General features: G+C 35.9%; 1 protein-coding gene across 1 annotated transcript; it reads right to left on the bottom strand.

The window, feature by feature from the left end:
* Positions 1-731: 731 nt before the first annotated feature.
* LOC107599896 (kinesin-like protein KIF2C) lies at positions 732-15984 on the bottom strand. Its single transcript, XM_016291616.1, has 22 exons — positions 15762-15984; positions 15103-15197; positions 14827-14949; positions 12069-12126; positions 11953-11985; positions 11274-11405; positions 10934-11038; positions 10741-10832; positions 10106-10201; positions 9979-10033; positions 8909-9071; positions 8489-8579; positions 8346-8409; positions 8164-8255; positions 7776-7918; positions 6618-6822; positions 4052-4162; positions 3871-3938; positions 3673-3763; positions 3022-3096; positions 2672-2765; positions 732-1577 (listed from the first exon to the last, which is right to left on the bottom strand). Exons 1-22 carry the CDS (start codon positions 15820-15822, stop codon positions 1513-1515), a joined length of 2112 nt encoding a protein of 703 aa, XP_016147102.1. The 5' UTR covers positions 15823-15984; the 3' UTR covers positions 732-1512.
* Between the last annotated feature and the right edge of the window lie 625 nt (positions 15985-16609).

Below are 16609 nucleotides of genomic sequence, written 5' to 3'. Positions count from 1 at the left end.
GAAGGAAAAGAAAAACAGAGGTTGTTCTGCATGCTCCTCCGATGGGCTCGCTGGGTGGTTTGTCTGTTTATTTAGTCTGTGGAGGTGATGGGAACTGAGCATTGGCCACTGCCAATTTTCTCCACACTGAGAAAATATTCATGTGGACAGCTGGAAGCCAGAGAGCAGAGTCAAACAGACTCAGGGCCAACGGATACAAGACCCAGTTCGCATGAAACACATTTCCAAATCGAAAAGCCCAGCAAGAACTCCTTCAGCGCTCTCGTCTTCTTTAAAATGCATGGTGGATAACCGAACTGAAGAAACCATGTCTGTAACAAGCCAGCAGTCCTTTTTAGCTATTCTAAGAGTGTTGTTTCAGAAGCAAAGCTAGGTAGTTGCATCCCAAGAGGATAACGAAACCACAACGCAACACTGAATTAAAATGATTTCAGACTCTTAAAACCACTGAAGGATTGAATCAGAATCAACACTTAAGGTCTCAGGAAGTTAATTAAGGTTTGTCTGAGGTGAACCTCCAAGCCCCTAAACGTGCGAGTGAGGATAATTTTAAATCAGACTAAAAAGGATTGAACAAAACGTTTATTTAACAGAAAATGTTAATCAGTTGACCACAACATGACGGACATGTTAAAATATACATTCTGAACAATTATTTTACGTTGAAACATATTTAACGACACATGAACACATAACCAAAACAGCACTGGACAGCAACTATACACTGAAAATTAGATTTCACAAATGACAATTTATTACGGATTAAACAAAGTTTTGTAAAACGAATACAGCAGTATGTGTACATCACATGTAGTGCTAGAACAAGATACATATTCCCCATTTTAGTGCAATATATGTAGCACAGCTATATGCATTTACAGAGTGGGGGTGGGAAATGCCACCCAAAGAGCTCAGAGGAAGCGGTTGAGCTTTTAGGCCTCACACTGAGATGTGGGGCCACCCACTCACAGGCCGATTTTGTTTATTTTCATCCTTTGAGGTAAACTGTTCAGTGTGAGCTGTTTATTGGGCCTTTGATTTGTCATGTGTCAGCTTGTGCTTGCAGGGCAAGTGTATACACTGGTTGTGGCTTGTATATAGTGGTGGTTTGGAGGTCAAGGCTGGGGAGGGGGTGATGGGAAGGATGGGTGGTATGAAGCGGTGCTCAAACCGCCTCTCATTTTGGCGTCATCAGGATAAAAAAAAAAAACGCAGTTCCAAAACGGAGACGTGAAAGGAGTAAGAATCCAAATGCATGTAAATGAAGCACAAACAGCTGATGATTCATAAAGACGGCCTTGACTAACCAGGACACAGCATTCAAAATGTGATTTACAAAAGATTCAAGATGAGGGAACCTTTATTCAGTACACAAAAACAATGAAAACATACACAAAACAAACACTTGATATATCTCTAGCCAGATAAGATTACTAAAATAACAAATTGAAGTTGCATTAGCTTTTGTAAGAGGTTTCTTTGCAGATGTTCGCAGCTGAATCTCATCTTAGATTAGTTTGGTGACATCCTGACCCTCTGTTCTGCTTCAATAGCTGATCTCAAAGCCTGGTAAGACTCTACAACACGGAGAAGAAAAACAATTTCAATGCTCAGCAAGAAATGGCAGGCTTTTTCTCAACACCCGCTCAAACCACACAATTTGTGTCACTTCAACATGTATTGAAACTCAACCAAGTTATGACATAAACTGAGATGTGTATGAGGAGAGGGAGTAGTAATATTGAGGTAAATGTGTTACATATTCTGTGAGCAGGTGCAAGATGCTCTGGGGACCTTCAGAGGAAATACAATTTCCCTAAATAAAATGTACATTTCCTTTCAAAAGTCTAGACTTTTTTTTTTTTTTTTTTTTTAAAGAAATGAATACTATTCAGCAAGGATTTATTAAATTGATCATAAGCAACAGTAAAGACATTTCTAATGTTACAAAAGACTTCTATTTCATATAAAGGCTGCTATTTTGAAAAAAATGATCACGGTTTACAAAATATTAAGCAGCTTAACCGTTTTCAACATTGATAATTTTTTTTTAGTTGTGGCCTAATGGTTAGAGAGTTGGACTCGTAACCCAAAGGTTGTGGGTTTGAGTCTTGTACCGGCAGGGATTGTAGGTGGGGGGAGTGAATGTACATTGCTTTCTCCACCTTCAATACCACGACTGAGGTGCCCTTGAGCAAGGCACCAAACCCCCAACTGCTCCCCGGGCGCCGCAGCATAAATGGCTGCCCACTGCTCCGGGTGTGTGTGTTCACTGCTGTGTGTGTGCACTTAGGATGGGATAAATGCAGAGCACTAATTCCTAGTACGGGTAACCATACTTGGGGCCACATGTCACGTCACTTTTAAAAAAAAATAAGAAATAGTTCTTGAACACTAAAATGAGCATATTAGAATGATTTCTGAAGGTTCATGTAACACTGCAGACTGGAGTAATGGCTGCTAAACGTTCAGCTATACCATCACAGGAATAAATTACATTCTAAAATGTATTAAAATAGAAAACAGCTATTTTGAATTGTAATAATGTTACACACTATTACTGTATGAGCATGAGAAACATCTTTCAAAAACCACGTTAAAAAAAACAACCTTACTGACCCCAAACTTTTGAATGGTAATGTATGCGTCTATTTGGATTACAATGAAATACCTTGCAGTTTCCTCATGAAGGTGTCAATCTCTGGTAAATTTGCTACGATATCAAACGAGGGATATTCCATAGATCTTGCAACCTCACTGCACCCCTGGAAAAGGAATGAGAAACAGACATGAACACAAAACCCACTTATCCTATGACTCAACCAAGGTCTCTGAGCTGTTTAAAAAAAATGCTTGTCTGAAGAAATGCATTCAGGGGTAAACAAACAGCAAAAGGCGTTTTGTAACTTGATTGCTACAGGGAGTTTTGTAACTTTTTGAGTGATAGTGAGGTTTAAAACAAAGCCACCCACTCAGAGCAGGTGTGTTTACACAAAACAGGAAAGGCAGAAAGCTACAAACCTTCAGTTCTTCATAGAACCTCTCCTCCAGCTCAGACACTTGGGATATAGCCTCAAACGCTGGAAGAACAGACTCCTAAAAAATACGTACATTTTAGCGGTTTTGTACCACATTTCTCAGACTCTAAATAAATAAAATGTACACACAATTTCAAGACAGTTATTTAAATTGGATTAGATTATAAACCCACAATAGAAACTATTACGTTATAATAAATTGCTATACATTCAGAATTCATTTCATTCAGAAATAAAGGCAACTGGTTAAAATTTGTCTAATTCAGTAATTAGCATTCAAAATAAAAGCTCCATTTAACCACTTATAAATAATACAAAAACATCAAATTCATTTACCCCCAGTTTCACAGACAAGGCTTGAGCCTATAGACTAAAATTTAATTCTGAGCGGTTTTAACTGAAAGAAACTTACACTGACTGATCTTAAAACATATCAGTGCCTTTGTTTGGTCTCAAGATGCACACCAGTAATGCTTTTTGCTAAGGCATGTTAATAAAAAATAACTTAAATGTCCTAATTAAACTATGGCCTAATCCTGGCTTAGTCTAAACCCTGTCTGTGAAACCGGGCCTTAAGAGTTGTTGAGGAAAGTCCTGCCACTTAAATTTAATATTCACAGCCTGATTCACTCACCTCCTCTGAGGAGTCTCCTTCCTCAGAAAGCTCTAGTTTTGTACCATTCTCCACTGAAGTTCCCTTAGACACACCATTCAGTTCTTTTACCCTGTCAGAAACACCCACAAATGATTGTAATACCTAAATCGCACCACCAGAGGGCCTTCTCAGTCAATCAGAGCAACATCAGTTCAAATTGAGGAAGATAAAAAGCACCTGTTCGCATAACGTAGTGTATTCAGAGTGTATTCACAAGAGCTCATACCCGGCGAGATCATTGCGATCTGAAACAGGCAGAATGCAAAAGGAGATTCATTTTACAATAAATAATAGTATTCAATTCGAGCCCAAAAACACACACAGGCGAAAATTAATAATCACCCTAGCTCACTCTTACCATACAGGTCCTAGAGTTCTCTCCAATGAAGGAATCCCGAAGCACCTGGGTGAGTTTGCTCATCCTGAACGGGATGTGCTCGCTGTTCTGACCCAGAGACCGGATACATTCCTGAGGAGTCAGGCAAGACATGAACAACCTATTGCTTTAAAACTGTAAGTACCTTTGTGTTTATAAAAAGCGGTAAAAAAATGGGTACAGACAAAAATGGGTTTCTTGCAATATAAGTGAGCAGCAAACAAAAGCTATAATCATCAGCTGTATAAATAACCACCTCAGCTTTAACTGTAAAAAAACAAAACAGTAATTACCTCAGATATTAAGCAAAATTTAATAAAGAAATACATTTATTTTAATAAATTTATTTAATAAACTTAAATAAACGTGGCTGCAATATACATTTTTAATGAGCCGAAAAGAACATGCGTCACACCGCTGTTCATCAATTTGCACTGGCTACCTATAGCTGCTCGCATAAAATTCAAGGTATTAATGTTTGCCTACAAAACCACCACTGGCTCTGCACCCCTTTAGCTAAATTCATTATTTCAGACTTATGTGCCCTCTAGAAGCTTGTGTTCTGCAAGTGAACGGCACATTATTGTGCCATCCCATAGAGACACAAAATCACTTTCACTAACTTTTACATTAAATGTTTCCTCCTGGTGGAATGACCTGCCCAAAATCATCGGATCATTGTTGTTTTCACACCGCACGACTATCTGGGGTAGCATTCAGTTGCTGCTGTGTTCACATTGCACGATGGATCGGCGACAGGAGGCTCCACATGGCATGACTTTACAATAGGAAGAATCGCCAACAACTCTGTCTGGTTCGCAAACTATGTTTCACAACCAAACGTACGCGAGAAGTGATGAGGAAATAACGCAAGATCACGCTGATATTGTGGTCTATAAGTTCCCCCCGAACAAACAGTAACAGATGACTTCGTTATTAACAACATACTTCTGCTGGGAAAATTTTAAATACACAAATCTAAGTACTTGAAAGTGAAACCAACATTTTGTGCATTTTATAGAGTTTATTTCTTATACAAAAGCCCTCAAAGTGATGAAAAAAAATACAATAGGCTAAATCTTTTGTCATTTATAGAAGAATGTGATTTACAAGAAAAACCTTAGCCCTCTTTTATGTTTAGTTGTATTAAAAAAAAAAAAAAAGTTATATCTTCATGCACCTGTTCTGTATATTCTAATGCAAAAAATGTGCTGATATTACAAACGTTGTTTGCAGATTGCATTGCTTAATAAAAAATAAATAAAAACAAAACTCAAAAAACGTTCTCCCCAAACTTCCCTCTGCCCTTTATCTTGCTCTCTCATTGGCTGTAGGTCATCGCCGATTTATTTTTCAGTAAGAACTCATTTCACACAGCATGATTTTGAATTGCCGACAAGTCCAGATATTTAGCATGCCAAATATTTCACAGGCGTCGGCGATGCATTGGCAATCTAAGTACTTGAAAGTGAAACCAACATTTTGTGCATTTTATAATGAGCTTGTTTCTTATACAAAAACCCTCAAAGTGACGAAAAAGAAAAATGCAATAAATCTTTTGTCATTAATTGAAGAATATGATTTACAGGAAAAACCCTAGCCCCCTTTTATGTTTTATTATATATATATATATATATATATATATATATATATTTCTTCATGCACCTGTTCTGTAGCTATATTCTAATTTCTAATGCAAAAATGTACTGATATTGCCATGTTGCTTCTACATGGCTAACTGCTTAATAACAAGAAAAAAAAAGTCCTCCCCAAACGTCCCGTTGCCCTGTATCTTGCTCTCTCATTGGCTGTAGGTCATCTCCAATGTATCTTTCAGTCAGAACTCATTTCACACAGCAGGATTCTCTCAGATCGTGTCTTTGATAATTCACATTGCGTGATTGTCACTCGCGTGAAGGAGCACCGCTTTGCCTCCGATTTCGGGCATTTGTTGGCGATTTCGCAAAACCTGTCGGCGAGTGAAAATCAGGGCTAAAATCACACAGTGTGAACTCTGCATTAGCCATCTTCAAGAATCGGCTAAAAAAAAAAAATATCTTCCTTCTTTATTTGACCTTATAACTCTAGCAGTCTCTATTCTAATTCTATTCTTTAAAAAAAAAATACTTCCCCATTTAGACATTCAAAAAATTAAAAAAACAAACACTAGCTTCTCTAATCTTTATGTATTCTTTTTATTAATTATACAATTAACAAAAAAAAGAAAAAAGGCCTCTAACATTAGCTTTCTCTATTCTTTTTCTTTTTTGTTTTATTGGCAACACTTTACAATAAGGTTCATTAGTTAACAACATTAGTTAACATGAACCAAGCATGAACAGTACTTCTACAGCATTTATTAATTTTAGTTAATGTTCATTTCAGCATTTACTAATGAATTTGATTAAAATCACAAGTTGTTTGTTAACATTAGTTAATGCACTGTGAACTAACATGAACAAACAATGAACGACTATTTTTATTAACTAACATTAACAAAGATTAATAAGAGTGTAATAAATGTAGTGTTCATTGCAAAGCAAAGCACCTTCAAAGCCAGCAGGCTGCGGTTGATCTCTGCGGTCTCCACTATGGTGTGCCGATCGTTATTGCTGACATCAGTGCCACGCTCATTCCCAGCAAGGTCAACCAGCGAGAACTTCCCATGGAGAAAATTCCGCCGCCTTAGAATTACTTGCAAAACCGCATGTGAACGCGATGAGCTGGCATTGGCAAACGTTTGGCCAGACGTTCTGTTATAAGGTGAGGTACAGTTGTTATTGTTCATTCAAATTATTTAAAAGTTTTTGGTAAATGAAATAAGGCTAAAATAAAATACAAATTAGATGAAAAACTTAGAAATAAGAATAAATGTTGCCTAGTCAACTAACGGAAATGACTAAAATGAACTAAAGGTAAAATAAAATAATTAAAGCCATACAGAAATCATGCACATAAGATTACTAAAATTAAAGCTATATATATATATATATATATATATATATATATATATATATATATATATAGTGGACGTGGCTAATCTGTTTGGCTCAGTGTTTTGACGCGTTAGCACTGCGGCTTAAAGGCCGATACGATACGAGTTGGTAAACTACCTTTACTTACCACTCTATTATCTCGCTTGCCCATTCCTGCAGACTTTGCCTAAAAACCTGTAGGCCAAAATCTATGAAATCAGCCTTCTGTTTACATGGCTCTGGTGCTTGCGGTGGCTCCCAGTGTACAGCGAGAATGTCTGAATAATTGCCACCTAGCGGTTCCTCAGCAGCAAGGCGCGCTCAACATGAACACTAGGGGGCGCTTCCTCCTCGTCTTATTCTTCTTCTTTGGTGTTTTATTGGCGGTTGGCAAACCAGCTTATAGGTGCATTACCGCCACCGACTGGACTGGAGTGTGGATCAAGATTTATGCAATATATATGATGGCGAAAGAGGGGAACATAAAAAAAACAACATGCCTGTCAATATATGTATACATATACATACATACATATACACACACATATACACACACACACACACACATACACGCACATAAATAAAATCTAAATATTACAAAACACTATAAAAGCATATACATAATTCTAAAATAACAGAGCTATAGCATAAACAGTCATTTAAGACAAATGACATTTAAAGGGTTCACTTAAATTATTAATATTTTTAAGTTTTAATGGATTCATATTTACCTGCATGCACTTCCCCTCTCAATCATCTTGATGACATCATCAACAGATGACACGGGCACTTCCTGCAGGCCAACAACATTGACCTGCTGCTTCTCATCCTCCAAAACACGCAGCTTTGCTTTCTTATTCAGCAAGTCAAACACCTGCAGCACACAAACAGTTCACCATCATGCCTGAACAAGTACTTTATGCTTACAACCACAATCAAAACTCAAATCAGCATAAAACCAAATACTAATACCACACTTGTTTAATTGAGCATATAAAGTACACTAGTCTACGCATTTGGAAATTTTCACTTAAATGACAGAAAAGCAAAAACTCCACCATTTGTTTGACAAGACATTACAGAATTGTTTTGGAAACATGTAATACAATATGTACATACCTTGCCGTTGTAGATCTCAAAAAAGGTGACATACGGGCAAAGGTCCATATCAGCATATCTCTTTTGCATTAGGAGGGTAAATACATCCTGTGCTGTGAGGTATGCAGAGGGATTAATGCATAAGTAAACATGGATAAACGTAACAGGCCACTATGTAAAGTACATTTGACAGTTACAATCACCTGCCAGGGCGTAAATCCCTTTAGAACTGTTTTGGCTCTTTCCAGAAAAGTCTCCACCCATAGTCTGTAAGTAACGCTTTAGATGAAGAACATGGAAAAATGTTTGGGAATTTTGTTATGGGAGCACAAACAAAACAACTTACATGGGTCTTTCCACTGCCTGTTTGGCCATATGCGAAGCACGTCGCCATACCACCTTCGAAAATGGTCTTAACCAGAGGTTTAGCGGTGAACCTAAAGGTTCAATTCATAATCATTTGAATATTTTCTGTATTAAACTTTAATACTGAATAAACTGCCATGTTTATAACAAAATAATATTCCATTATTTAGGAAAAATCCTCCAAAAACGTAAATTCCGTCATCAGTTACTATTCTATGCAAATAATAAAGCATTGTTTCAGTTTCTCCAAAAAAGAAAAAAAGAAAAAAAAAAAAGGTTTGAATGACAGATTAGATCGTAAACTGATCTTTGAATAAACAACACTTGTCATGTTCATGGATGGTAATTAACATGATAAATGGTCATAAATTCCAAACAGAAACTCTAAACATGCATCTACCTGTAAAGCAAGTCATTAGTGGAATCTTCATCGAACGAGTAATCAAAATGAAATGTCTGATTCTCTAGGTACTTGGTTAGATCCACTTTCTGCTTGGGCTCATGCAACAGCAGGGCTCCATTACCAGGGATTGTGACCACATCAATCTCTTTCTTTGCCAATTCTAAACACAAATAAATGAGAAATGCGTAAGAAACTCGCAAAGAATCAATTTGATTTAATTAATGGGGTCATATGATGCGATTTCAAGTTTTCTTTTCTCTTTGTCTTTAAAAAAGCACTATATGACCTTTACAGGCACAATATGTAAGATTTTCGTAATAAAATATCCAAAAACTACTTGCACAGTGTGATATATTTCATGCAGTTGTGTACTTAAGTTATCCCAAAAGTTCCCAAGGATTTGTAAATCCATAGAAATTCCAATTTTCAATAATGACTCGTCCCTGGTCATTGTCGCCTATCAATGACATAATAAAGCATATCCTCAGTTTCCGCTTGTAGACACTATGGCAACACATGGACACAAATACTGCTGCAGTTAAACTAATCCATTACGGCTGTCGTGAATAAAGTGAAAATTAAAATTAAAAGTGTTGACCGCAGCATTAAATTTAGATCTGTTGAGCTTATGAAGGCAATGGCCAATCAGAGACGTTCAGATGAGTTTTTTGTTCACTGCACGGCTCGCTGACTGAATTCAGCTCTCACACGAATTCTCTCATCATAAACAAAGTGCGGATGCACGTATGATGTAAGAGATTCCTTCATAAAACCGTGTATAGACAGCTTTACTGATTATAAGGGGAGTTTTTTCGCGCTAGACCAAAAACAGTCAATGTTCTTTGACAATGTAAATGTTCTTTGCTTGATTTCTCTGTATAATTTATTGCAGTTTAAATAACTGTGGAAGGTACAGGTAATAAAAAATAAAAAAAAGATTACCTCATCTGTGAACATCCTCCTTCATAGCGCCATCAAGCTTCACCTTTGTTATGGTTTTGAAAATGCGACCTCTAGCGGCGAAAACGTTCATATTGTGCCTTTAAGAGGTCAAATCAGCAACCTACCTTTTTTATTTAGCGGACGTTTGCGAACGCAGACACATATTCGGTGAGGTTTGACCTAAAAGATACATCTTGTGTTAAAATATGAAATTCTTGTATGTTGATATTAATATTATGCTCATTAACTCACAGGATCAGACAAGGACATGGGTACTTTCTCCAGGGTCTCTCTGTATTCCTCAATCATCTGGTAAAACTGCTTATTAGGTCGACTTGTATCTCCAAACTAGGAACAAAAATTTAATTGGATGGAGAAAAATTGGATGGAGTAAATTTCATAGACTTCAAGACTACAAAAAATGTGACCATACAGAAGAAAATTAAATAATTATTAATTATAAAGTAATAAACATTATAATAATAAATAAAACTAAATAATGAAGTTATCAAATGCTACATACAAAAATAATAGAAATAAATAAATCAGATTGTTAATTTAAGTCCAATGCAGCAGGAAAAAAATGCCTTGAATGGGCGTTTACACAATAACGTTTTCAACTAAAAATGGAAAAATGGACAGCGTTTTAGCTGTTCATTTACACGACAATGTATTGGGAGCTTGAAAAAGCAAACTTCTGAAAACACGATTTTTAAACACGATACTGTTATCGTCTCTGCGATAACAATAAAAAAATGCGAAAGTCGTCTGCATGCGAAAGTTTTTTAAACAGCAATGGAAAAACATTTCAGATTTTAATAAAATCGTTGTTGTGTAAACGTACTTGAATGGTTCAGTTATTGAACAACAATAATTATTTAAGGTACCTTTCCTCTCTTCTGTGCTTCAGAATTTTTTGCTAGAGACAACCGTTTGTTTGCCATCTTGTTTGTTTCTGAGACCTGAGACATGCGATGGCCTAAAAGTTAAAAAGTCAAAATAAGTCAAGTGTTGTAGATGTTACTAACCACCACATCAATAATGTGAAAGCATGCATGACAAAACCAAAACAGTACTTACTTGGTGGACCCATGGGGGCACATTTGGAAGCCTCACTCTCACAAATAGCTTCAGCGGTTGGTAGCAGAGGAGAAGCTGGCTTCGAAACAAGTCTCCTTTGGTAACCTACCAATCCAGAGAGCAACTTAATGAAATATGCAAGATGTTTTGACAATGATTTTGTGCTGTCTCCAAGCTGACAGTCCATTCACCTCAAACAGGATACATCAATATCAGTTCATTCCAATGCAAAACAACTTGATACTACATTGCATATCATATACGAGTAATTTATGAGCTAATTTTCATTTTTGGGTGAACTAACCCTTTAATATCATGCTGATGTACTGTATAGACATACCTGAAGGTTTAGGGATCGTAGATGAGGGAAGATCGTGAGAGAGAACTTCCTCTGCAGCCATTGCGGAGACCACAGGTGGAGGGCCAGGCTGTCGGAACAAGCAAGTCTGACGTGTGGTCATCCTACTAGAAGCTGAAAGGGGACGAAATTATGTTATATGAACTCTCTGAAATACAGTGCGATTTATTATTCGTGTTTATTAATCAAAACTAGAATAGAGTAGAATAGAGAGCTTTCCATGGTCAACATTGCCAATAAATCCAAAGGTGATTCTATGGACAGTACAAGAATCTCCAAAATGTTTATGAATATTTCAATCCGCAATATATTTGGACAACAGTATGATCTCCTCACCCTTATAGTATCTGACAATGTGCAAAAAAACAGTAAGAAAGTAACTTTTAAATGGATGAAAAGGACAATTATTGCTACATAAAACCAGAAGTGAGAAACCATCACAGTGCTTTGATCGCTGCTAGAACTAATGACTATCTCTGCCATATGAGACATCTCTGACAGAAACAGTAATTTAAAGACTATTTTTGATTTCTATAAGCAGATAATTTGTAGAAAAGATCATGTGGACAGAAGTGGGAAGAGACACCCTGATTAAGTGTTATAATTCAACCATAATGTGTGTGATTGGAGAACATGAAGAACGCATGCACTTCATGCAAACCTGACTCTTCAGACGAACAATCCTGAGGACCCGCTTCAAATGGGAGACACAGCATAAGTTTACACTGGTGCAGGTCAGGAGACCAACTATGAATTTGTACAACAAACATAACTTACGTTCTGAAGTAGTAGGTATTCTTGATGACCTTAAAGGAAGCTCTGATGCTCTGATGTTCTGAAATAAACAAACAAAAAAAAAACTTTATGAATGACGCAATAAAATCTGATTTTCTGAGCAGTGCTGTAGGTAGGGTAAGTGTACCCATTAAAGCCCACCAAAATCTAAGTTTAGGTGTTTTTCATAGATAGACATTGTTTATAAGAAAAAATATTTGTTAAAATGAATGATTTATCTCTCATTTGAAAATATATTAAATAGCTTATGTACATTTTAGAATATAACATATATTTTATGAATAATGTCAAAAGTCTGGCATGGACTTAATTGGTACTTCGGCACCATTTAAGCCCGCATGTGTTCCAAATAAGCCCACATCATGAATGATTCACAAAAATATGAACATTTATTTATTTTAGAGAAGTAAAACAAATATATTTATTCAGTGAGAGCTAAGTATTTAAAAAAAAAAAGATTTTACTAATGTTTGGTAGCACTCATCACCTGTACCAATAACACTCAACCTCTCTCTCCCTCAAATACTTTGTCCAAACTGTTTTGCTAGTATAGACAAGTTTTCTATTGTGCCCTCATGATAAAAGTGACATGCCCCTATGATTTTTGGACAGGTGCTGTATTTTTTTCTCTTTTTCGGCATTTTCTCACTGAAAACAAATGATGCACATTAGCAGACATCTATTATATAATGTGCTAAACAGTGTGCAATTTGTAGGTCTCTCCATAATAAGTAAGTTAAGGTAAAAGGTTAGTAAGGTAAAAGCACACAACTGTTATTAAACACTACAAAACAGAACACAACACAGAAAATTGATCAAAGTTTGCAATTACAGGAATTCACTTTATGAATGACGCAATAAAATCTGATTTTCTGAGCAGTGCTGTAGGTAGGGTAAGTGTACCCATTAAAGCCCACCAAAATCTAAGTTTAGGTGTTTTTCATAGATAGACATTGTTTATAAGAAAAATTATTTGTTAAAATGAATGATTTATCTCTCATTTGAAAATATATTAAATAGCTTATGTACATTTTAGAATATAACATATATTTTATGGATAATGTCAAAAGTCTGGCATGGACTTAATTGGTACTTCTGCACCATTTAAGCCCGCATGTGTTCCAAATAAGCCCACATCATGAATGATTCACAAAAATATGAACATTTATTTATTTTAGAGAAGTAAAACAAATATATTTATTCAGTGAGAGCTAAGTATTTTAAAAAAAAAAAGATTTTACTAATGTTTGGTAGCACTCATCACCTGTACCAATAACACTCAACCTCTCTCTCCCTCAAATACTTTGTCCAAACTGTTTTGCTAGTATAGACAAGTTTTCTATTGTGCCCTCATGATAAAGGTGACATGCCTCTATGATTTTTGGACAGGTGCTGTAGTTTTTTCTCTTTTTCGGCATTTTCTCACTGAAAACAAATGATGCACATTAGCAGACATCTATTATATAATGTGCTAAACAGTGTGCAATTTGTAGGTCTCTCCATAATAAGTAAGTTAAGGTAAAAGGTTAGTAAGGTAAAAGCACACAACTGTTATTAAACACTACAAAACAGAACACAACACAGAAAATTGATCAAAGTTTGCAATTACAGGAATTCCTCATTGAAAAACAAAGTGGGCTTAAATGGTTCCACAGTGAATATATTAAAACACATAAGGTGGGCTTAAATGGTACCACAGTGAGTAATGGTGAAAAAAGACAATGCTTTCCTTTTAAAATATAAGATATGTTTATAAAAACATGCATGGAACTAAAATATACTGTAGTGTGGACTATACATAGTCATTTTCAATGTTAAGTTTTTTTTTTTCATTTAAGGTTAGCTTGTGTCGGCTATAGTATGCATATGTTTTGTGGCACCGTACCATTTAAGCCCATCTTTAAAAATAGTTAATTTATTAAAAATAATATGTTCTACATAATTTATGGTGCATTTATTTGTAACTTAACATAAAATGAATAAAAAACACAAATGAATAAAAATGAATAACTTAACACAAAATGAATTTAAAAAAGTGTTTGTAGTTCACATGTTTAATTCGTTGGCAGTCTGTCTTTCAGGAAGGCTAATGGTTTGACCTTGAGATTAGCTTTGTGCAAGCTAATAAAACTCATCTTTACATTTAAAGGAAAATGATAAAGTACTATTTGTTCGTACACAAAAAACAATACATTTATCTCTTATTTGACATAATATTAGTGTATTTACCAAAGAAATGGCTGAACACTGCAGAAATGTGTGTATATCTGAAGGGTCCTGAAACACCAAAGTTTTGGGGTGTCTTTGTATGAAACCCCCTGAGGCAGCATGCACATGGGTGGGGCCAACTCAAAATTGCCAAATGTGATTGGTATGCAATAAAAATGTCTGGGTGATTTCAGATACAGTGCATCAATGTGCTTGGAATAAAGTATTGCTTATGTTTTCTCATATGCCTTTTTCATTCAGCACCACTGGTCTTCCTCTTTATTCACATTGACAGCTTCTCTCAGTTTTTGTAGAAGAAGGTGTCTAGACATTGTGCCTATAGCATTACCATGGTAACTAACATGCACATACCAGATACTGAAAATACTGTCTGAACAATTGGATCCAATTTAATCCTTTGCGAAACGACAGTGTGGACTGTGGATAGTCAATACTTTAATAAAATGTAAAAAAAAAAACAAATGTGCATTTTGAACAAATAAGAATTTTAGAAAAGAAATACAGGACTCACTTTTGCTGGTTTTGACACAGGTGCAGCGAAATGGCCAGGGGCTGACTCAGGCTTCTCTTGGCGGCTTGGTTGAAGGTGTTGCATAAGGTCAGAATTGAGTTGCTTAAGCTCATCCATGTCAACCTAGGGGAGAATCGGTTTATTAATCTAGTGAAGCATGACATCCAAGAGCTTTGGCTGTACACGTGCAAATACCAACAAATCCTGTGGCCAAAATTCTAATAACTGCTTTATGCAGTGGAAAACGTCTCATGTTACAACAAATTCAGTACCAACCTCTTTTCCTTTAGTAATGCCCTTCTCAGCCCATTCCACATTCACTGTAGATTTAGTGACATTGGCCGTTTTCACAGTGGCACTGTGTATTCTTCCTGCATTGACGGCAAACAAACAGCATTCTCTTGGTTGAACTTTGAGATCATTCATGACTGACTGAAAACAGGCATTGTTATTCACTTTTATTGCATCTCTGTTTTCCTTACAATACATTGTGGATGTCATTCAGCCCAACATCTCCTTTTGTTTTTCAAAAGAAGCTAAATCATATGGGAAGAACATGAGTTAAGACATTAAGTGTAAATTACAATATTTTATTTTATTTATTTGGTAAACTATCCTTTTAAAACGATCCCTGCCAACTAGATTGTGTATGTTTCGGTCATTAACTAGCAATCCTACAAGACACAGGGACCCCAAGAAGAAATGACAGGTTGTTTATCTTTTTTAATTTAGATACACACATTAATGATTTTCTCTTTGAGTGTTTTTTTTCGTGCAATGTTGAAACTTTAGAAACCTTCCACTGCCAGCAATCACTACTGTGTGTTGCAATGATACGTATTAAGTTTAATTTGCGATAATTTGATTTGATTTTTAACATCAACTGATTTCATGATGCAGTTTGTGTCTGTAAAAGATTAACGTTAGCATCTTACCATCACTACGACTTATATTGACAGCGAGCCCGATAAGAAGCTTCGACAACGCAGGATCCATCTCAGATTATAGTTTGTTAATTGCAGTTTTTTGCGAACGTTTCTATCTCAAAATTGAGACAAGTATTTTTCTGCTACTTTGCCCTTATGAGTTGTAAACCAACATTAACCGCTCTGCATTCAAAAATCGTCAGCGGAAGTTATTGGATTATTTAAGTAGGTGGTGCTTCGTTTGAACCAATCAGAATACTGTAAAAAATGACTGGCATTTCAATACACAAATAGGATCTTACAGCCGTCCTTCGTCACATTTGCTCTTCAGAGTTTAGACATGATATAAAATTGTAAATTATTGTTAAATAATTTCACTGCTTACAGGTGACAGGTGTGAATGGATGGAAAACACACAGTCAGACTCATGTCAGAGTTTGTTGCTGAGCCACCGTGAGTATTTCCACCATTTCATTGAAGTCTACTTGAGGTATTAACTTTTTTGGCTGCTATTCTGGATTCCTTTATATAATTGTTATTCTCTGTTTGTGGCTAAGACTAGCACTAGATTTGTAAATACATTCAGACCATTAGAGTTTATGAAAGATTTTACCTCACAAAGAAGTGGGACACAAAAGTGCATGAACAAACACAATCTGTGCCAGGAAAGGTTTACGAGAGACACATAAATCGTATATATGAAAAGAAAATGTTACAAATGATCAAACAGAGTTTTTTGCTATTATGCCACCCAATTTTTCATATTGTGGTAGACCTTTTGAAATCGTGACCCTCTGTTAAGCCATGGCTTTATATTAAAGAATATTCGTTCCTTAAGAAAAAGAAAAACAGTTATT

The sequence above is a fragment of the Sinocyclocheilus grahami genome, unplaced genomic scaffold (assembly GCF_001515645.1).
Source record: "Sinocyclocheilus grahami isolate Dianchi unplaced genomic scaffold, SAMN03320097.WGS_v1.1 scaffold274.1, whole genome shotgun sequence".
In the NCBI taxonomy this organism is placed as follows: Eukaryota; Metazoa; Chordata; class Actinopteri; order Cypriniformes; family Cyprinidae; genus Sinocyclocheilus; species Sinocyclocheilus grahami.
Note: the sequence above shows the minus strand (reverse complement) of the source record. Positions and strands in the feature narration are given on the sequence as shown.